Source organism: Amblyomma maculatum, chromosome 6 (assembly GCF_055883805.1).
Source record: "Amblyomma maculatum isolate TAMU_Amacu chromosome 6, ASM5588380v1, whole genome shotgun sequence".
Classification (NCBI taxonomy): Eukaryota; Metazoa; Arthropoda; class Arachnida; order Ixodida; family Ixodidae; genus Amblyomma; species Amblyomma maculatum.
Genome location: NC_139349.1, coordinates 71,541,393 through 71,564,814, shown reverse-complemented (window position 1 = coordinate 71,564,814; position 23,422 = coordinate 71,541,393). Strand labels below are relative to the sequence as shown.

Genomic DNA, 23,422 nt, shown 5'->3' with positions numbered 1-23,422 from the left:
CACATTGTTTTGTTTTCTTCTTCACTGGCGTTGCAAATGTTGTGCGGCAGATCTTTTTTTTTTTTTTTTTTTTTTGGACGCCTCTCCATTCTCCCTGTCTGTCTCTGCTTTTATATGTTTATACTTTGTGGCACGGGCAGAGGCTCTTTATTTTCCTTTCCTTTCGCATGCCTCAGCATAATATATGTGCATACAAGGAAACGAGAGATGCGGTTGCGCTACTTTGTTTATTCGATCGCGTTTGAACAAGAAAACTTTGTCGACAAACTTCTTTTCGGCGTTAAAGCTTCAAAAAGACCTCCGCGCCGCCCATACGTGCTTCCGGCGGGTTTTGGACTGCGCATGCAGGGCCGGAAGTGACCAACCACGCCCTTATTTGTGACATGCACGAAACGTATACCACACGCAGCGCCCCCTACTGCTGGAAATTCATAATGCTGCGGATTATGCCGTGTTTGCAAGAGCTTGCGAATCTAGCTGAGAACGTTTCTACGTTGGACGCCGGATGTGGCTGGCGGATCCTGCAAAGTCAGCGGCTTCTCCAAAACAGGAAGCGATAAGAAGTTGGTATCGAATGAGTTCGCCTAAAAAGTAAGAGCTATAACTTCTGGTGGTACGGCAAGACGATGCTCCTGCGTTTCAGCTTTAGTCTTGGCGTTTTCTTTCCTACACGGTACGTATTTTTAGGTGGAAATGTATTATGAACCGGGTATTTTCGTGAATTGTAAATTTGAACCACACCATTCAATATATTCGCAGGTTATAACTCGGTACGCTCGTAACTTTATGGCATTTATTGTAAGAAATACTTCCTATTTTTTTTTCTTTACTGCTAAGCGGCTACTTAACCAAACCTCACCAAGCATCTTTTGTGAAGCCTCTGCCGAGCTCAGGTGAAAACACTTGGATTGAAATGGACAGGAGTCTCTCTTAGAAGCCTTGTACGAAAGATCATAGCTATATCCGCAGCCGTGGGCCCAGCGTGTTAAAATGGAACGCATCATCACACCGTGCATCGCACATCGTCGTCTACATTAACTTCCAATTCCGGGCAAAAGCTTTCACGCGTCCTGCCGGGTTTAACCAATTTAAAATCTTACTATTTTTGCGCGTTTTTCAATACTAAGTGTACACAACATTAAAACCAAGATTTTGCAACACATCGGAAGTTCAAATTATTTTCATTTTGTGTTCTATGCTACATCATTAATATGTACAAAATTAGCATTATATTACAAATTATACAGCTGTCTCACAACTATTGAAATAAAAGCACTCTATTTGTTTTCTGTGGCCCACTTTCGTGGCTTCATAGAACGAGCTCTAAAATCTAGTTTTTGCTTGTAACGGAAGGTTGTGCGAACGTCATCAAAAGGTTTGTATTTTGCTATGAGGGTTTGGTGGAAGTCTAACATGTTAGATTTGGTGGTTTGGCACACAGATCTGGGCCGGCTTGCACGATAAAGTCCGAGCTAAGTCCAGACTTAAATGGCGTCTTTAGAAAGACCAAGCTTTTTTAAGACGGATCGTGTTCCGAACGTCGAACGCTTCGGGTTCATGTTCACCAGAGTGGCTTCCCAGAACGGCCTCAGCAACCACTTAGGGCATTTTTCCTCGTAACACAATCTTAAGCCGCAAAAAGCAATGGCACGGATTTTACACAACGCAAAATTGACGGAATGTGTACATCTTACAGCAGGGACAGTGCCAGCGCATCCCTGTATTTCCCTAATTTCTCTACTTAGACACCTGGCGTCCTTGTGTCTTAACCAAGACAGCACTAGAGTCGTAATCATACAAGCGGCTTATTCAAGTCAGGACTGAAGCCCAGTCTTGACTCCAGTCTTAAGCGGCCATGCTAGTGGCCTATTCTTTAGACTCCAGTTAAGTCTGGACTTAGCTAAGACAGTCTTAAGATTGTTTTGTGCAAGCGGGCCCCGGTCCCATTTAACTACGCGTGTCATGTTGAATATAAATTTGTGCTCCAGAATACCAGAGAACAGTGCTAGCTGACGGCCAATATATTTTTAACATGGACCCCTCCACCAGGCTGAAGAGGAGCGGATAAGGCCTGAATTCATTTTAATCTAATCTGTTCCCGCTTTGCGGGCATGCAGAGAGTGTCATCGTACGTTTCTCTAGGACCACCGAGGAATGTTATATATTCATCACGATATCTTGAAATATTCCGCAGTTGCCTTCTTATTTAAAGAGATATAGAAGAAGGCTGGAGATTTAGTTGCATTGCTTCAGATCCGATTCCATATTTAGTAGAAACATTCCCTTTTCCTTAAAGATTATTCTAATTTTGGAAGACATTATTTACTGAAATTCTGGTCGTAATGCCATTTCAGGTGGAGGTCACCAGTCAACGCATTGCCAATTCTTTTGACACATATCATACTTTATTGGCACATCACTCTGGCCAAGATGCCCGAAATTCATTATATGTATACTTAATTGCGTCATGCTAGCGATAAAGTGATCCATAAGGCGTATTAAGTCCATAGTCCCAGTTACAGTTCTGTAGCTAAACCAGGTACAAAACATGCAATCAAAATCTAGCTATCACTAATGGGTATTTCCGATGGACAAGAAAGGATGGCTCCGCCTACAAACTGGTCCCCCCCCCCCCCCCCCCCCCCCATCTCCCCTGGTCTGTAGGAGTTTTGTCTGTTGGGCAACGCTAAAAAATGTCGTCTTTCAGTCAGAGAGTCAGTGAGTAAGTTAGTCAATGAGTCGGTCGGTCGGTTTGTCGCTCGGGAAAGTTATTAAGGTAAGCTCAAAAGGTTATCTGCTAATGGGGGGTTGTCCTATTCCAAAGCATCTGCATAGGCTGCTGTCACTCTAGCCCGGTCGACCAGTTTCTGTGATTGGACAAGTACGCTTACACCACATGACACTGAGCTGCCAACTAGACAACAATATTGGTCGAATATTTAGGGGAATCCCCCAAAGTGGAGCAGATTTGTAATAAGGTAGTAATTACTCATTGACGTCCACCCAAGCGCCGCCATACGGCTACAGAGGAAAGCTATAAAGTTTTATCAGAGACTTCACAGTTAAAGAAAAGTGCGCTTGGGCGGACATCAGTGAGTTACTCCTTTATTAGACAACAATATATAAAAAATACAGACTGCAGTGGGAGGAGGCGCAGTCCAGCACCTGAGGCGCCTGAACTGAATGGCCACGCAACGCTAAATAAACTCCTTTGAATTTTGTAGGCACGTTGAAAGTCCACTGAACCCAACAATTCTGGCCCTATTGAAGCTCCAAGCAGTATCAGCAGCGTAGTCCATAAGCGGGGCCGTAGAGATTTATTTATTTATTAGTATTTATTTATGCAGTACTTGCACCGCCCTGAGAGCGCTTTAAAATCGACATCATTTTGACCATGATTATAACATAGAATTCTTATCGGCGCAAGCGCAGCTGGAGTACACTACTTGATTGATTTCACTCTACGCCAGAACTGAACGCACTTACCACAATAATAGCGATTTTGCGACTTTCTCAGCTCCGAGCCTTCTTTTTTTCTCCTTTATTTAAGCCCAAGATTTAGTACGGAGCCAGCGCGGATTGGAAAAGAATGTGAGCCACAAGGGGAGTTAGCGGCGAGAAGAGCTAGAGGGGGACTAAGTACAAAGCAAATAAAGAAACACAAAGCATGGCGCCCGTGGATATACGTTCGGACGCTCCGGTGGCCGCGAGATAAGGGCGCCAGTTTTGCCTCGAGTCCGCTTTCCATCGCTGTACTTTCCAAACCCGCGCACAGCAGCCGCTGGCCTAGCTTTATTCATATGCATCAGCGTTTTTTGGCCCCCAGTGCTTCGCGAGAGTGTGCCTGAACTCCAGGCCTGCCGGCCCATCGTAGTGCCCGCCTTAGGCGGGCGTTCTGCTCTCTACTGAATTTCTCAACTACATCGCAACGCTCGGACTGCCCGCTTGCTGCTCGGCGAACACGGAGGGCAGCTCCTTGTTCTCGCGTTATGCAAAGCAGAAGGCGATGCTTGCCTAATTTCTACGGTAACTTTCCTTACGTCTCACCTCCCCTCCCCCTAACTTCGTTTCCCTCTAAGCACGTGCCTAGTCCCGCGACCTTCCACGTTTTTCCCACATCCCTACTACTTCCCACCTTTCGAGTACCAAGGACGCTTGATGTTTTGGTGGGCGATGCTCACCTACAGCGCCCTGCCTGTGTGGAGGGAAACATTCGGGAAATTGCTGCGAAGAAAAAACGAGCCTGCGTGTGTTTTCGAGGCAAGGCACGTGGAGGCAGGCTAGATGGAGGATGGAAGGAAGTAGGAAAAGAATTGCAGAAAGGGTTGGAATCAGATAAGCGGTCTAGAGCGCTGCCCTTAGCGCGGTGAGATTACTAGCGAGATAAGAGGGTGGAAGGAAATTTCTCGTATATATATGGTATGCCTGTCGTTCCGCCTAACAGGGCATTTGATGTCGGCTAATCACATCAATATTAGAGACATATAAAGATCACGTGGGCATGTTTGCCGGTGTCTTCTAAATGTTAATGAACACGGACAGAAAATTACTTCTGCTATGAGCCGATTTTCATTGCAGATGGTTTGATTATGTTTTGAGCTATAAATTTATATTCAAATACACCCTGGATTGTGAGACAAAGCAGTACGTCGCTTCTTTACAATATCTTGTCTATTGCCCTTTGGAGTGCCTACATTTTACAAGCGAAAATAATCATTGCGCAGTTAATACGTAGTTCCGCAATCAAGTACAAGTATGATAAAACAGACAAAAGAGTGGAATACTACTATTGAAACAGAAGAGCAGCAAAGCGGACTAAGTGCTGTTTTAGTCAATAAGCACACTATGCTAACTTTAGTTCAGCTGCAAAACAGTGGAACACTTCAGGTTTAATTATTAATGTTAGCGATTTATTATATGTATGCTTGGCAAAACACAATTTACTAAAGAAATGTTCAGCGAGCCAGAATTAGGACTTATTCCAATAAATGTAAATTTGTCAAATCTATCTCGTTAATAACTGTGTAACCAAAAGTACAAGAGCCTACCGAGCACTTTTTTGACAGCGTTCACCTTCATCTGAGTGAAATGTCTTGCTCCCTTATACTATATATAAACAAAGTTACACTATCGTTGCCTATTTTTTGCAGAGGGCAATGCACTAATCCCGCAGTGTTTCTTTTAATTAACAGGTTTGCGCATCCTTTGGTATCTTTCTAGGCTCAAACAGGTTTACTGAATTGTAGAGGCGTTATAGCTCTTATAACTCAATAATCGTACAAAACGTCTTAACCCTAACTTCTTGTGCGCTTCCTCAACTTACCTTCATGGCACTACCAATACATATAATTCTCGTTCATGTTTGAAGCATGGCGAAATAGACGAGCACAAAGGAAATCATGGTCATTTCTGGTCAAAGTGTCTACCTAAAACTCCCCCATCTATTGAATCTTTCTACTCTTTAAATCTGCAATAACTTTCAAAATACAATATTTTTAGCAAAACAAGTCCGCCGAAGCGGACTCGAACACTGACATTTCTCGCTGGAAGCGCGTACGAAACCTGACGGACATCGCCGCGGCCGATGACACCGGGTGTTCAACTGCCACTCTCTCGCGCTGTGCATTGCATGTCCACATGTTCTTCAACACGTAATACACGTACTTCCACAACAATAATCACACCATTTCTTTAATAGAGGCTAACGGCCGTTCCATTCCTGATGAGCCTTCTGCAGTAATTTCGTTCAATGTAACTACACCATATTTCCGCAAACTAAAAACTATAGTTGCCTAAATATGGATCCAAAAATAATCAAACTCCGAGATGTTGAGAAGATAATCGACTCCCTAAAAACATGTTCTAGCCCAGGCAGTGACTTAATCAATTAAAAATTTCTAAAGGGTGCTAAAACTTACGGTTCATTATTACTGTCTAAGATATTTCAGCAGTCCTCCTACACTGGTGCCCTACCTGCTGACTGGACGGTCGGGAAGGTGATCTCCGTCTATAAATCAGGGAACAAGAATTCACCCCTGAATTACCGCCCCATCTCCTTAACAAGCATTCCATGTAAAGTTTTAGAACACAGATTATATTCAGGCATTGCAAACTTCTTGGATTCCAATTCCCTTTTTACTAATACATAACACGATTTCCATAAGCAGTTGTCTTGTGAAACACAGCATCTGTCACACACAAACTTCATGCCATCTCGATCGCAGCTCATTAGTCGACTGCGTATTTCTCGACTTCGCGAAGGCATTTGAAAAAGTTCCCCGTAAACTACTTCTCCTCAAGCTAAGTAAACTTAACCTCGATCCGAATCTTTCTTTCTGGCTTGAATATTTTCTTTGTAATCGCTCTCAGTTCGTAGCTACAACAATACATCTTCCCCATTAAGCCTGTCGAATCTGGCGTACCCCAGGGTTCGGTTTTAGGCCCTCTCCTCTTTTTGATTTATATTAACGACTTACCTAATTGTGTATCTTCTAACATTCACCTTTTTGCTGATGACTGCGTTATGTTTCGTGAAATTAACAACAATAACGATTTCCGTGCTCTACAAGACGATCTCACTTCCATATCCGCGTGATGTAAATTACGGCTAAGGCAACTTTATTCTTCAAAATGCAAAGTTTTACGTGTTTCCCGCACATCACCTACTACTAATACATATCACCTCAATAACATTGCACTCGAGGCTGTCACATCATATCGATATCTTGGCGTCCAAATAACTTCTTCTCTCACTTGGTCACTCCACATTAACACCGTAATTAACAATGCTAACAGCATGTTAGGCTACCTGCGCCGCAACTTCTCCACCGCTCCTACTTCATTAAAACTAATGCTGTATAAAACGCTTGTCCGAACTAAGCTCGAATACGCATCAGCAATTTGGGATCCAAGCTCCATTAACTTAACTAATTCACTCGAGCTAGTGCAAAACAACCCTGCCCTGTCCATCCCTTTTAACTACAATCGCACAGCAAGTGTCACCTCGATGAAAAACATGGTAAATCTTCCTACTTTAGCCTCCCGTCGAAAATTCTCACGGTTATGTCTATTTCATAAACGTTTCTACAATTGCCCCATTCTACGAGATGAACTCATTTCTGTTCCGTATTTCATCTCACCCCGGCTTGATCATGCACATAAAGTCAGCATCACATCATACACAACCAAAGCTTGTTCGCAGTCGTTTATACTCCGCACATCAGCAGATTGGAATCACCTTTCCGGATCGACAGTCAGCATTCAAGACAGCTTGCGATTCTGTGCCAACTTAGGTAATATTGTATACTCAGGTTCTTAACAATTGTAGTCATTGCTATTACAATTACCAATGTTATTTTTGCCTTGCACTTACAACTATATTCTTACTATAGCAGCTAAAAATGTGTAACCAGGAACATGGCGCTGGTATTTTTGAATTTTGTTCTTTAACCTCTGTTCTTATAATTTTGTATCCACTCACCTTTGAAATGCCCATGGCCTTGAGGGTAATCATAGATAAATAAGAAATAAACTTTCATCCGTGAGCAGCAGATCCAAATACATAAGTATAGCACATTTTAAGTTTCTTAAAACGGTTCCGAAATGTTATAGTGAGCTACCACTAAGACCGACTGATTTCGTCATTTTTTTCCCTGACGCCTGACCTTGAAACTGTAGCCTTGAACCGGAAACGAGCTGAATAAATAAATTAGTTCCATTTATTTTTTTCGATGCAAGCTATTTTTCTAATTAAGGGAAAGAGAATGATGAACTTCATAGTTTGGGCGTCGGCGAAATGTCATAGAAATTTGAAACAGTTGCCTGTATTGATCGCAGTGCGTTTATTTGAGTAAATTAGTTAAGTGAGTGCTGCTAGTACCAAATAGGAGGTAAAAGCCTTGTTCGTGTACCAAACTTCACTGCGCGATTGCTTTAAAACTGTTCTTTTCTGGCTTCTTGTGTTTATAAAATGAAGACAAACCTCGAGGCACTCACTCTCGATCAGTTGAAATATTCATTCATTTCTACGTACCAATTGGCAGAATTCTGTAATGAGCAATTTGACTCGGCCACGATATCGTTGAACACGCTGAGTCTTAAAACTTGTTAGAGGCGCTCGATATCAGCAGATTAGGGCGTTTTCAGTCCATTTCATAAGTCTACTTCTTGACTGATTTGGTTTGCTTTACGGGGATACCATCTCAAAGCGACTCAGGATATGAGAGACTCCATAATAGAGTGCTCCGAAAATTTTGACCACCTGGGCTTCTTTAACACGCACTGCCATCGCACAGCACACGGGCGCCTAGTTTTTCACCTCCATCTAAAACTAGCCGCCATGGCCAGCATTTGGTTCCGCATCCTTGGGCACTGCAATCAAGCGCCCTAACCACTCCCTCATCATAGCGGGGCAGTCCATTTTATGAAGATAGTATCTATATTATTTGAGTGTGCACATGCTCGTGTAAGGTGGTAGAGCGCAACCTTTTTTTTTTGTGGAATATAAAGCGAAACCGCTTGCTTTAAATAGAACCACTCAGCAGGTTTGCGGATTGCCGTCTCGTTTACTCGATTATACTGACTTTTTTGCCGTTAATATCAGAGTGTACGCACTCTTATCCCGTAACCAACTGCTCGACACCAACTCTCTCATTGCAATTGTGTCCTGACCACACTGAGCGGTGCTCCTGCGAGTTCGCGCTCTCTTTAAGGTTCTGACCGGTTCTATGCAGCGTCAGCGTGCATTCCCTTTTGCGGTCGTAAATAAAAAAACACGTGCTTCCTGCATCAACGTTGTCACATGAGCGAGCGATCGACATAGAGAAAATTAAGAAAGATGTCGATGTTACCTTGTTTCTGTATCGCTAGAATTATATCTGAGAGGCTTAGCTGAGAAGTTAGAAACGGTAAATGCGCTTCATTTTTCACCCCACGAGCTGCCCATAGCTTAGGTAGATTTCATCGCGTAAGATTGTTTTTTTTTTTTTTTAATTATGCGTGCAATACATTTTATCATGTCCTTTTTAAATTTATCCCAGGAAGTCGTCCGATGGGCGGCTGCTTTTTTGTGTTGATAATTGCGCCAGGGTCGCTCTTACATTAGGTGCATACTTCTCAAGAGAGACGGATATCTGGCAACATGGAAATTAAGGACAAGAGATGGACGGAATATGTTACTTGATTTCATATACTGAGCCCTACTTGCGCATCCAATTTTATAGGCATGTATTAAATCATCATATTTCAATCAACTTGTGAGAGCACATTGCAGCAATTTCAAATATTTGCGGAGGGCATTTATAAAGGACTGCTGCTCTATTTGAAAGAATCATGTGCTCTTTGCAATGGTTTCTCCAAAACAAATCCCTGCTAGAACATTCCTTCGACCATGGATTGGTAATCCGTGGACCATAGTCGGTAATGGTGGCACCTTCTTTTTCTTTTCTTCTCTCATTTATTCGTTCATTTTCCTGACTGTTATCTTTTGATTGAGGATTAAAGATTACCTGCATGCGCAGGATCGACTTCCAGCTTGGCTGCTTTTAACCAATGCATGCAGATGTCTCATGGGATTTTGATGTATGGGCAAAGTGAGAGCTGGTGCGACTGTGTAGGACGGTTTGCGTGATGCGACATGGTTAAGTCGGGCTTGAAACTTGTCAGGGTAGGTACACTTCTATGCAATAAAAATACGCCTTTGTGGCTTGTGAGCAGCGTTCTCATCTCACAATCTAATGGTCCGGGTGCGATTCCAACGCTATTCAAATAAGTCACATTTTCTTTTCAAATCAAGCACTCTCCTTACACTAACGGATGCTTCAAAGAAATTCAGCGTGAGTTCGATTCTTGTTAGCCTGTCATTTTATATCTATAATTTAGAAGCACTGTTAACTATATAGGCGCACGGATGATATCAATTGGCCTTGTAGGTTCTGGTACCTTTTCCTGTTGGCATATATCAATGACGGGTTTTATTGCTGATGAGCCATATAAGGATTTCACCCTAAAACACATAACGTGGCGTGATTTGATCGACGACAATAACTCAGGTAAAAACAATTTTGGGGAAGAATTAATTACCAGCCTCTTCTCTCTTTAGAACAACGATCATTTCGCCGAAGTGTGTTCTCCTCCTTGATTCGCAGGCCTTCAATGGCCGCATAAAACGCCTCGCAAGGCTGCAAGCACCTGTGCACTTCTCTGGAGGGCATGTTGGCTAAACACTGGAAACGCACTCGCCTCCTCTTTTTCTCTATCCCTCTCCGTGTTTGCTCACAGCTTCGTCCACCTTCTCTCCGTTTCTTGGCCTTCGCTAGCGCCGCATTTATTTCTTCGCTGCTTTTACTTCGGTCAGGATCTAGTCGTCGTGTGCTGTGGGTCTGCTTCGGCGAACCGTCCCGAACACAGCGAGACCGGAAAGGCGAGCGAAGCTCGTCTGTCGGTGTGCGCAAGGCGAGAGTGCGCGCCATGAGGTCGAGAAGAGCGTCGCGGCGTGTGTTCCGCTTGCGGAACAAAAATCAATGAAGCGTGCGGGGCGAGTTGTGTTATCTTTAACTAATCTTGCTCTTTCATTTTTATTCCTCGGTTCTTCCACCCTAGTCGTGGATCTCACCTCCTGTTTCCGGCGTATCTCCGCCGCGCTTGCCTCTGCTGCGTCGGATAAAGCCTCTGATGCGGGCCCCTGCTGCATCGCCGATCGCGCAGACCTTTACACTCTACTTTCTGCATCTAGTATTCCCAAACACCCCCTCCTCCCATTCCCAAAGCGACCACGCCCAGCTGAACTAACTCCCCCCAAGCTACCCACCGACCATCGCTGCCTCTCCCCAGTGCGACAACTTACCCATGCGGCGGGCCGCAATTCGCAGCCTTGCGCGTCCATAAATCCCAGCCTTGGCGCGCGTACGGGGCGGTGTACGCGAATCTGTGTTTCGCGCCTCCTGATGCCGCTGGCGCCAGGGTTGCCTAATTCAGCGCGGTGCTTCGGAGAGGGAGAACGCCGCCTTCGCCAGTTGACGCGCGATGTTCGCTCGTTCTGTCGTCGAGTCCGCCGCTTCTGCCGGAGACTTTGACATCCGTTTGGGCCGGGCTTTCTAAATCGCATTACGCATGCCAACTGTCAAGGCAGATCGCGCCGATGGCTTCTTTCCTCCTTTCCTCCCCTCCGTCACTCCCTCTCACTCTCGGCGCAGCTTGTGCTAGCGACCCCTACGCGTTTTTACGCTGCCGCTCCGCCGTAGAGGTAGTGAACAAACACACGTGGTCGCACCCCCCCCCCCCCCCTTCTTTCTTCAGCCGTTCTTCTCTTCGCGTACCTGCCTGACAGCGGGGGAAACTACTCCTCACCACTCGGGATATCGCAACGACCTGCCAACTATTCGGCCGCTTGCGGCCTGAGACCTGGATGCCGACGCTTACAGAGCGCGCTTCTGAACCGGTGTCTCTAGTGTCTGCCAAACTCGGCTCTTGGATTTTCTTACGGGAGGTCGGACAGGTTGCAGGGAATAGCGCTCTCATCGTTGGTGGTTGTGCTGTGCTGCTGCCCTGGAGATAAGCCGTATCCTTACGGTGCCGCTGTTTTCTTTCCTGGAGCAATCGCACGACTCCTGCGACGTAGGCGGGATCGACATTAGTTTTTGGTGATCCCGGCCAATGCACTGCGTCGATATCGAGAGTCACCACTGAGCTCTCGAAGCACACAGTTACGTTACTCTGGAACATCTGAGTGCCTTGATAGAAGTGTGGTTGGACAACGTACCCCATGACATGACGTTAAATTTTCCCGGTAAGCCAAAGCATTTCTATTCTTTTGTTTTTCACTATCTCAAACGTCTTTAAAAGTCCCTAGCAGGTTTTGTGCGCAGTTTATAAGTGTTATCTACGAAACATTTGATCTATAGAACGACTTAACTGCACATAGTGAAGGGACTCTGTTGTATGGCATCTCGCGACCGAAGAGGTAAACATTTTGTCGTATATTAATTTTGGAGGGCATTCATACTTGTATCCGGTAGTGCAAGAACATTGACAGCGGTCACACATTAGGCTAGACTAGTAAATTGAAAAAAAAAAAATAAGAGAACAAAAAACTAAATTCTCAGAAGTACGGACGGAGTAACACAGATGTCGCGTGCTGCCGGGCACCTAGTATATGGCTGTGATCCTTTCCGTGGGCCTCACTCGTGGGCCTCACTTTTACAACGCCGATCAATGATTTTTTCTCGCTTTCCATGATTGCGGACCGCTATCACGCGTGAAACATTAATCCATCTCACCCGCCCAAGCCAATATTTTGTTTTTATGGATGCAATCTTACTTTCACAGGCCATTGACTCCGCTAGACCAGACTGTCGCCGCGAGAAAGGCAAGCGTAGTGCTTCCATCACATCTGTGAACGTTTTAAATCTGGATGAGCTGGTGCTGACAGGTTGAGCGCAGTGGCTTCTCTTTGGCCAATAATCAGAATACAGCTCGAAATGTGCAAAGGACAAGGCTTCAGGTCAGGCTGCTCACCGACCGAATCCGTATAAAGCTTTCTAAGCGATCTGAATTGCGCTCCGTTCTCCATGCCCACCTATAACTTTGAGCGGGACTTCGAAGTGATGCGGGCAATATTTAGGCATGTCGAAAATATTTGCTGAAGTTGCCTGCTAAGAAGGTGAATATGCTTTTGTTCCTTTGTTCCTTCGTATATAGTATAGATTATGGAGTTTAACGTTCCACAGCGCGTGCATATTACCTGTGGGGGAAGCCGCAACGGAGGATCCGGTAATTTCGACCACTAGAGGTTCTTCTAGCAAAAAAGAAAAGGACACCACCGAAATATACAAGGAAGGTAGTAGAGGGCGCTTCCTTTCTTGTCTGTTTCTATTCCGCCTTTTTAGCACTAACTCTGAGTATGGACCAGCTAGCAGCCAACTCATATTACGGAAATACCTGGCATTAATACATGTCATGTTCATGATATCGCACAACGCACTGGCGCCTTGAGTTGCGCTTCCATCGAAACCCGGGTGCCGTGGCCGGGATTTGAACTGAACCCTTGGGCTCACAGTCGATCCTCCTAACCCCTAAAACATCCCTGCGGGGCTGTTCTTCGTGTATACGTGCCGGGACTGTATGTAGTGTTGGTATATTTCACATGTAACCAGTGTGTTTGTGTGCGCAGTATTTAGTATTCGTGTGTACTGAAGTTGTTAAGATAGATAGATGGATTTATTGATAGGAAAAGGCAGAGAGGTTGGCCCGAATAATTCAAATCTGGCCTGCTACTCTGCACTGGGGAAGGGGAAGGAGAGAAGAAAGAAGGTCATGATGGGTGACGATGTGGGAGAAGGCATATGAAATATATATACAGACAGAGCAGCTTGCTTTACAAACGTGAATCAAGTCCACTGGCGCTCAAATAACGGCAAAGAGCGCGCACTGCCTGGATGCCCTTCCCCTTGTCCTGCCAAGCGCCCAGCAGCAGTTCCTCCGACAGAGGCCTCTTGTCTAAACGCTTCAAGGAAGCAGCTAGCACATTTCTTTCGTTCGCATACTCTGGGCACACCAATAATACATGGTCCACAGTCTCTGGGATGCCACAAGTTAAACATTCCGGTGAGTCCATCTGTCCAATTAAATGTAAGTACTTGCGCGTGAAAGCCACGTTTAAACGAAGTCGATGTATCAAGCATGTCTGATGACGCGGAATATCACGCGGAACAGTAAATTTAAATGTTCGATCAAGCTTTCTTAGACGCATGTGTCGGGCGTCTGGTTGAGCCCAGTAAGTCGCTGTAGCAATATTCATACAACTCTTTAGAAGACACGTCGTATCCGCTCTTGAAAAAGGCACAGCTGTTTGGAAGCCATTGATGAGTGCGCTTTTCGCTTCAACATCGGCCTGCTCATTCCCATGGAGGCCGCAGTGGGCAGGAATCCATTGAAACATTATCATGTGGCCTTGCAGCTGGGCAGATGTGATGAGCTCCGTAATGTTTAGTGCCAGGGACTGATAGGCAGTGTGGCGTAAGAAGTTTTCCAAAATTTGTAATGCAGTCTTCGAGTCCGTGAATATACACCATTTTTGAGGTGGTTCCCCACATATATAGCGAATAGATTCCCGAATGGCTACAAGTTCGGCAGCGGTTGATGTAGAGTTATGTCCCAAAAGGAAATGCAGAGTCGTTTTCTGAGCTGGTATGACCACAGCTGCAGCGGATGCCTGTGCTGACACAGATCCATCGGTGTATACGTGAATATAACTGGGATATTCTGACCAGATGTGTGCCAGAGTAAGTTGTTTGAGTCCACTAATTGGTACCATAGATTTTTTTAGTATTCCGGGAACACGAAGGTGCACCAAAGGTTTATCCATCGTCCTGAAGTTGTTAAAAACGACAAATGTTGACTACGAACAGCACGGACCAAAACGCTTGCGCCATCCGCAACACAGGCCGGCAGACAAGGTCGCAAAGGTTTGCACAATTCAAGGTGCGCTGCTGCAATCGTCTTTCCTCACACCATGCAGCATCATTCGTCTGACTCTTTGTTAGTTGTAATTGCTGATTTTTGGGGTAATAGTAATGACAGTGACCATACGAATAAAATTAGTGATGGTATGCTAACGTATACGCCTTACAGAGCTGGGGGTGGTGCCTATAGCTCCACCAGATGGTCCCTCGCGTCGATGGTTACTGATTTATATGCGTAATAACGCAGATTTTTTTCCAAATTATTAGTAGAAATTTTGAAATATGCTAGTGGTAGGAAAATTCTAACCATCTCAGCAGTCTGAAATACAGGCACATTTTGATTTTCCGTATCGACTTGAACGTTAAACAAAGCCTCCAAAATGTTGATCCATTTCAGTTACGATATAGCCAGCATCTCACTTTGACAGTTCTTGCTGTCATGACGTTCGAGAAAAAAAAAGAAAAAAAAGAAACTCTCTGCACGCAGCTCATACCATGTTCGTAAGAAGATGAATGCTAGAAATCCTCAGTAAGCTACTCTAAGACTAATCTTCTGGCAGTCATGTTCCAAAGAAGCGAGCAGGAAATCCATTAGATAACAATACATAAAACAACTTACTTGATTTCGTTCTGCAAACAATTATTCTGTAGCAGATATCTACAAGAACATTTAGAATAGCATATATATGATTCCACCTGATATATCCGTCTAAACAATCCGAAGATGCGTCGCTCGTTCTTTCACGCCTTGTCATCACACAAAACTGTTACGAAGAACACAAACAAGGCATGCTGATCGTTTACGGACTGACTCTCTTTAGCAAACAAGATAGTCAAGGTAATTAAGAACTACACTCTAACAATCACAAACCATTACATTAAGGTTAAAACGAATCTCTTTTACAGAACTTCACTGCTTTTATTACTGTATAAAAGGGCGGCGATATGTTTTATGCGCTCCTAAGCGCTTGACACTTGATGCGTAAATTTCTACGAAGGTCCTTGAAACTTGAGTGAAAAACTTTGATAGTGGCACCATTTTATTTTAGTTCTGTGCTGAGACCAACTGAGTACAATACAGAATTCTCCTACTATGTATATCAATACGCATCAGTACCCGTTAGATACGTTGGCTCTCTCTCGCCGTTTCTCGCGTTCATTCTTTAACTGCTAAGCTCAGTACGACGTCGCGTTACTGCCATTTAGGAAGAAATGTTGCCCGCCGTCAAGACATTTGCTGCCATTTGAGGCGCTCTGGAAAAGCTGCGCTCTCGTCTAATATTTCTCCTTCTTTTATTTACGGCTCATTTTAGCCCCCGCGTTGTGTCTCAGGAGCCGCGATCAGGAGTCCTCGTCACGTTTCAGAGCCGTTAGTTTCTCCTACGAGTCGGCAATGACGGCCCTGGGCCGCCGGAAGTCAGCCGCTTAGTCTGATTTACCGCCTTCCGGAAAAGCAGAAGCACCCCAGCTCGTGTCTCCCAGCATGCCGCGCCGCTGCGGGAAGTCGGAAGCGTAGCTGGCGCGCCATGAAACAAAGCGGTGACTGGGAGCCGTACAAGCTCCACACGCAAGCCACCTCCCATCGCCTGTCGTACACTGCAGCCGTAAACGACGCCGTGAATTTTTGCTGGCTCTCGTATACGCTCAGCTGCAGAGAGAAAGTAATGTAAGGCCTTCTGCTTATCCTGCTCCCCCCCCCCCCCCTCTCTCTCTCTCTCTCTCTCGTCACAGCGCGCCGAGAGGATACCCGTAATGAGGGGTCGTCAAAATCAGTATCCTCGCTGTGTCACGCTCCGATTTGAGCACCTTGCCGTGACTCCTGGCCTTTTCGATCCTGGGGTGGCAAGGTGGAACGCACGCAAAGAGCTGTCCGCTCAGGAGCCTCTTGGAAACACGTTTCTCATCAAGATAAGAATCTGTGACCGGGTTAACAGAGTCCAGTGGGCGCCTGCACTTGCATTTTCTTACATTTTGTAGCAACTGGGATCCGTTTTCATTGCGTATTGGTTAATCCGTTTGTTTACCCTTTTCGCATCCAGTTTTTGACAACTCTATCTTTGTTTGCTTGGAAGTGCCATTCAAAAGAGAAGGCAGAAATTACGACACATAACAAGAAAAAAGAACAGTTAGCAAGCCGAAAGGAAATAAAAAACACAATATCAGCACTGCCTAAGTACGAACAGGGACAACGATGCAAATGTTTTCGTAACACACCTGCTGGCGCCTACAGAGAGGATGGGAATTCCACCAGGACCTCTTTACAGCACAGAGCCACGAGGCCGTCCTGTTTTGGCAGCGGGAGATACGCTTTCATGAGTGGATTTTGTGTGTAGACGTTTTACCTTGTGTGAGAACAATGGTCGGAAAACCACACCCGCATATCTATGTGCAGAATATGCTGTGTGCTTTTTATGCGCACTCTTGCGTACTCTAAATCCACAAGCTCCATAACAAACTTGTACAGCCTACTTCTCTCTTCTACCCTGCGCCCTGTTAGTACATCTTTTTCCTCCCGCTTCTATTTTTCTTTGCACAGCGGCCGTTCTAGTCCAAGTATGCATGATTATTGCCCACATGTGGCCCTGTTTTTTTATAATAAACCGCTACCCCAAATAAAATTACAACTGCACTAGAGCTGCTGCATGAACCTCCAATTCTCCTACTGTTTTGGCAGCTCCCGTTCATTTAGGCTCACGCGCAATTAGTAACTATGACGGCAAAGAAAGTTAGATGTTAGTGTTTCCCTGTTTGCCAAGTGTTTCCACGAAAAACGCTCCCACAGGGCTGTTGCGAGCATGCTTTGTACGCATTGTAAACATGCAGCAATAGAAGGACGATGGCTACGTCCTACCGCCTGATGTTGCTCATTTCAGCGTAGCAAGCGGCTTAGTACGCTCAAGCGAAAGAGGCTGTGCTTTCGCGTCAGCGGAAATTGGTCTCGATGTAAGGAAGAAACATCATATTCCAAAGTAAACACAGGAAGAAGATCGAGATGAAACGAGGGTAGAGAGAGATGCACGCCCAGGAACAAGGGATCTTTCGTGAAGGGGCGTATATTGCCTGAGCCCCCTTCGTGTTCTGGACTGGCGCACCAGCAAGGACTCTCGCGGGACTCATCGGGGGCGCCCCTAATTAACTTGTGATTGGAAACGGGCCCGAAAGAGGGAGATGAGGCAGTGGCCGTGGATCGTGGAAAAAAAGAGGTGTAGTAATACCCACGCTGTGCGAGCAAGGTTGCGAATTTCATGCGGACGTTTCCAGCGGCAGCGGGATGGAGATTTGGGATCTGTACGGCTGTGCACGGGCATCTCGATACACTTTAGACATGGGTTCGCGTGCGAGGTTCTAAACTATGCACTAGAAGATGGCGATGACGGATGTCTAGCCGTTCTAGCTGTACTACTGATTTCGCGGGGAGCTCAGAGGGACCGAAAAAGATTAGGCCGGCTGATGAAAACAGGTTAAGAGACCTCTGATGTCTAGGTGTCACGCAGATCAGTGCTAGCAAAAACACAAGAAGTTTTTTTTTTATATTATTATTATTAGAGGGGACGAGCGAATGTCAGCTTCTTTTGAGTGGCAGTGGAGAAGAGGATGGTAGGTTGGAAAAGGCGGATATGTCTGAAGGCGCATGTTCAGAATAAATTAGGCTAACTGCGATAGGGGAGTACGTAAACGGGATGTATAACAACTACTTTAAGCTTGAAACTGAAGAAATAACTGCCTGTCGCAAATACATCTGGCTCTCTGCTATGCTTGCGCGACAATACTGCTCTCTTTGGGGACAGAAACTTACGCTGTAGTGTACGCACCATGCTGGATGCTCCAGAACACCTCGAAACAGTAATGCGGAATGGGCCTTAGTATTGCTCGAAAAAAAGAGTGGCTAAAATGCTGATTTTACAATCCCACTAGTGAAGGATGAGTAGAGATTCTATCTTTGCAACTTAACCGGTAACTCGCCCTACCAACTGTAAGAAAATGAGGATTGCTTCCCGGAGAAAGCCTTCAAAAAACGAGAGCTTGGCTATCATGGGAGCCAAGTCGGCCTGCGACATGCGTAACTTGCTTGTCCTAAGTCACTTTTATGTTGGCAAGGGCACTCTAATGGCTATAGGAAGGATTGAGTGGAGCGGTGCTCTGTTTAAAATATTTTTTATGCGCACGTTTTTTATGCGCACGTCTCAATGAATCCAACAACCGTACCGTCAACAAGAGCACAGTTACTGCCTATAGTGTGCGATTTTCGTTGTACAATCATAACAATATGCGTTAAAACTTCCTCAGATTCTCATCGTTCCCAATATCTAATACCCTGGAAGCTGCTAAAGTAACCGTCTCAGCTTCGTAAGGGCCCTTCGTGTCTGTTTTTATCATGCCTTAGAATTTTCCCACTTGTTTGCTCATGGCTTAACTCTCAGTACCTCGCAGTCATAGTGTGACCGACCATTTGTGGCCGGACTGCACGAATAATTGACGTGACGGTGACACATGCCGAAATCAGAGTGTTATAAGAGTCTGCTACCCATAGTTCAAGGTGTTGAGTGATTTATTCATTGTAACGCTGTCTTCCAGTCTCGAAGCTTTTGTCCGCAGCTTGCAAACCACTTTTATCCATTCAGTCACGTGTAGCGCGGATGCCGTATAGAAGCGCCTAGAGGGTGTGCCGTTTTTTACACTGAGAAACAGCGGCGCATAAGGCAAGAAGGAATACTTTTTGCAGCTTACCGAGAGCAGCTCGAGATCGGCGTACACAGCCAAGCCTAGATCGATAGCGCGCGCTCAGATTGGTTTTTCCCCCTATCAATCAAACGGGCATGAGCGATGCGTAGGGCATAACCTTCTTCTTTTCGAGCCCTCGTGGACGGTCGGTTTGTATTTTCTACCCTTCCTAGACAAGGCTGAATATTCACAGCTGCCGGGGCCTCTAGGGCGCTTCCTGGAGAACATTTATTCTTGTTCACATTTCCGCGATCACGGTACCCTATTCTTCATATTCATGTACGCCTAACAATAAGGTACGGCGCATGTATCTGAGAGCGCGCGTGGCGAATCAAAATGAAAGGTTGCTTCTTTCGCCGCGAGGCTCGCTTTTACGTTACGAAAAGAACAGGCTTCTTATGCAGATTATGGACTCGAAAAAAAAAAAAAAACATGTTTCGCACTCATTTCCGCGTCCATAAAAGCGAGTACTGCAAAACATCATATTATTCCGTGATAATGATTATACTCTTATTTTGCTGCAGGGTGTACCGTGCACTTGTAATAAACGAACGGATTTGTTCCGTAGGTGAGCTGAGGTCTTTGAATCATCAGTCTAACGAAATCGAAACTTCCTCAAAGAATGAAGGCGTTTGTGGTTGACGAACGCTTAACATACTTCAGCAGACGGGAAGGTCCGCTGGAAGGGTAGCAATAGCAACGAAAGATGTAAACAGATGACACAGTGAAACCCCACAGGGAAGCTCTTGCACAAATTTCTGGTAGTTACTTTTTTTAAGAATTGGGCTAACTAACCATTATGATATTATTCTATTCGGTCTTTTAACGTGATAGCGTTCAAGGCCTCGTTGTGCAGTAAATTGTGGCGTCGATGTTCCCGGCTTCATGAGTGGAAAATCACAATATACCTCTGGTATGTGGTAGCTAAGAGATGACGGGGCCGAGCAATCATTTTGCGATAGGTTGCGTTACGTAACAATACTGTACACGCCGTCGCAAAGTTGGGAGGAGCTGTCAACTCTGGTTGTTAACTTCAGGTGAGAAGGTGGTATAGGAATTAATATTCCAGCGTTGTTTGGATGCAGAGTCAGGCACGCGCAGGTACGTTTGTAAGGCTTGTTAAAGCGGAGCTTTATATTTGGGCCAGGTAGCTTACGAGCAATGCCTGGATAACTTGGTACCTTAGAAATTTATGCTAAAAAGTCATGTGTGAGATATTAGATGCAGAAGTTAGGGAATTGATAATTACGCGAGCAAAGACTACATTGTACCTAAACTAGGAACCGCATGCGGAGCCGCAGATGAGAGCCATAACACTACTGTGTCACGCTTTTAAAATCAGAGGATAAGTGTTCTCTATATTGTTTTTAAATAGCAACTGTTCTACCTTATTTGCTCTCATTTTATGTTGTTCGGTCGTATTTTCATCAGAAAGGAAATTCCCAGGTTAAGTGTCCTCTATATTTCTTTTTTCTTTTACGGGAATAGCAACTATTATACCGTATTTACTTTCATTTTATGTTGTTAGGTCGTATTTTCACCAGAAAGGGCGTGAAAAGACTCACGCAGTGTAGAATAAATTTCCATTGAGAAAGCACGATGTCTCTAGAATGGAAATCGAAGTAAGAATTTCTCAATCTGGTTATGCATCGTTTCTGCTTGGGGAGCTCGATACTCAGTCACATCTAGCCTCGTATACGTTACATGCGTACGACTACAACTGTCGTCAGTAACTTAAGCAGCGATCGGCAACATGCATTCAATACAGGAGGGTCTGTGGGTCGGCTACAATTTGCTCTTCTTTAAATTCTCAGCTACAAAACAACCCTTCTTTGCTGTGATTGAATTACAGCAAGTTATCACTGAAGCCCGCTGACTACGACGTCAGCAGAACCACTAAAATCTCGGACCCCTTTCGTATATTCAGTTCTTGCCAGCCCTCTTGCATAATTAAAGTTTGTGAAGTACTTCACTCAATTACTTGAGCGCTAACTGTCGTGGAAACATCAGAGGTCCAAGAAACGGTGGTGGTTTCCATCACGCTAACGGGATTAGCGGATATTTTGTTGTGGGCACTTGCGGGGATGGAAGCAGAAACACAACCAATAAAAAAGTGAAAATTATTGACGCGTAATTAATCTAAAAATCCTAATCCATTCTAAGTGGCTTTTATGTCTCACGGCCTGCAGCGCGACTAGGGTCAGCTAATTATTCATTCATTAGGGTATTTGTTGTGTCATTCCAACGCTCTGACTTACGAAGAACGCTCTAGAGAGAGGCTGCGGGTTGGCTTATACGGTGTGATATTGCTCACATGAACTGAAATTAACATGTGGGTTTTACATTTTTCAGCCTCCATGATGGGGACATATTTCAGGAATTCATGGGCACAAGCTCGCTCACATGAACCCTCGGCTATGAAAAGGGTGGGTCAGCCATTTTGGCATGGTGGACGATAATATTCCACTGCCCACGTTTCCGCTGAATATGCACCAACTATTTGTCCGAACAATGTCATCCAAGTTTAAAAAGTTAGAAGTGCTGTATCTCGGCTATGCCAGGATATATGTAGCGAGAGGCATGTTTCCCTGTCTGAGCTTGTTGTGATTAAGGTATGTTTAGCAATGAGAGACATTGGGTATACACATTTTTTATTATCTTGCGTCACAGAGGTGAGGACTGCCAAGTAATCTGTGAACTATCATGCAGCATTTCACTCTTTGCTTAGTGGCCAATTTGGAGGCGACAACCTCAGGATCGGAAGTTAATCTGGACTCTCCTTCTCTGCATCTATGTAACGTTGTGATAAAGCCGCCTATTTCATCTCCGCATTTTATACGCAATGCTGCGCATGCGACGCGTGGTTCGGGTGATAGAGCGGCGAGCGGTGAGGCGGCGACGATGCGCACCGCGCAGCTGTAGGGTCTGTCTGGTTACCATGGTATCGGCGCATGCGTAGAACTGCTCATCCGCGTGACGTCGCGCGCGGCTCCGACGGTGGAGCGAGCGGTGGTGCTGCTCCTCTCCGACTGCAATGGTAACTACGCATGCGCACAACTGGCCTCTGCCGGCCGCCGTTAAATGCTCGACTGGTATCCCAGTGTAGCTCCCTCTGCAATTACCGATTTCAAATATATGCTTGGAATTGGTGCAAGAAACACCGGCAAGTTGCTTGCCAACGTTTAAGACCCTGCCACCAAAAAAGATTTTATTCGCCTAGAACAAATGCCGCTGGTAGCGGTGAGGTTCATTTTTGGTAAACGTAAATTAACACGTTTTTTTTTTTTTACTGTCCTTATGATTGCTAACAATATTTCGCCCTGGAAACAAAACGGAAAATAGTTCGTTTACTGTTACCATATAAAATGGTAAACAACAAACTAAACCTTGGCCCTCTATCATGGGTGAAACACTCAGCACTAAACGAACACGTCATGGCCGCAATCATTCTCTTCAGGCAATGTTTGCGAAAACGAAATCTTTTATGCACAAGTTTGATCCACGGACAATTTCTGGTTGTAATTGCCTTACGTGTACACAGAATACCGAATGCTGCTCGACGCGATCATTGGCTTCAATTTCGTGAGAAGAGAGATGCAAAACATGGCTTTGGGTGTATTCACCTAGCACAGTCTTGGTGTGACAGGGAGGCCGGAAGAAATTTCCTCTGCATACTACTACAATATCTGAAAGCTTCACCCTTGGCGATATGTGGAGCGCGCCTGCTAGAGAGCGTCGCGCGAAAGTGCGTAATGGGATCAGCCCAAGCCATTTGGTGTTCATGTCATGTGGCTCGTTGCGCAAGCTCGGAGAAAGGCGTGACAGCGGCTCTGCAGAAGACATCTTGCATCTCCTTCGTCTAGCTATTACGACTGTGCAAAAGTGAACTTTCGGAGCTTCCTTCTGATGCCCTTTGCGGTTGCTTAGCCTGGGCCTAGATATTTACCCTCTATTAGCGACCTCCAAAAGGCGGAAATAAATAAATTGACGTCGTCTTCTCGGCGACTGTACTTCGTACGTTTACACGCAAAAGAGGAAGGCTTATATAAAGCAACCGATATTGATACGTGGCAAGGTTAGTCCAAGAAACACAACAGCGAATGACTTGCGTGAATGTACCGGCAAGCGCCAACCTTCTCTTAGCACCGATCTTCTTCTTCTTCTTCTTCTTCTTCTCCCGTCATCTTTTGTCTCTGCTGTTGATCGTCGTCTTCTGCTTCTGCAATTGCATTTATGTAATA

At 45.2% G+C, this 23,422-nt stretch overlaps 1 protein-coding gene across 1 annotated transcript in view; it reads left to right on the top strand.

The window, feature by feature from the left end:
- The first annotated feature begins 11,320 nt into the window (after window positions 1-11,320).
- The window catches only part of LOC146186004 (thrombospondin type-1 domain-containing protein 7A-like), a 330,413-nt gene continuing 318,311 nt past the window's right edge, over window positions 11,321-23,422 (top strand). Inside the window, exon 1 of the mRNA XM_084606943.1 lies at window positions 11,321-11,785. Within this exon, the coding sequence (XP_084463069.1) occupies window positions 11,767-11,785 (19 nt within the window). The 5' untranslated portion in view covers window positions 11,321-11,766. The remainder of the gene's footprint in view (window positions 11,786-23,422) is intronic.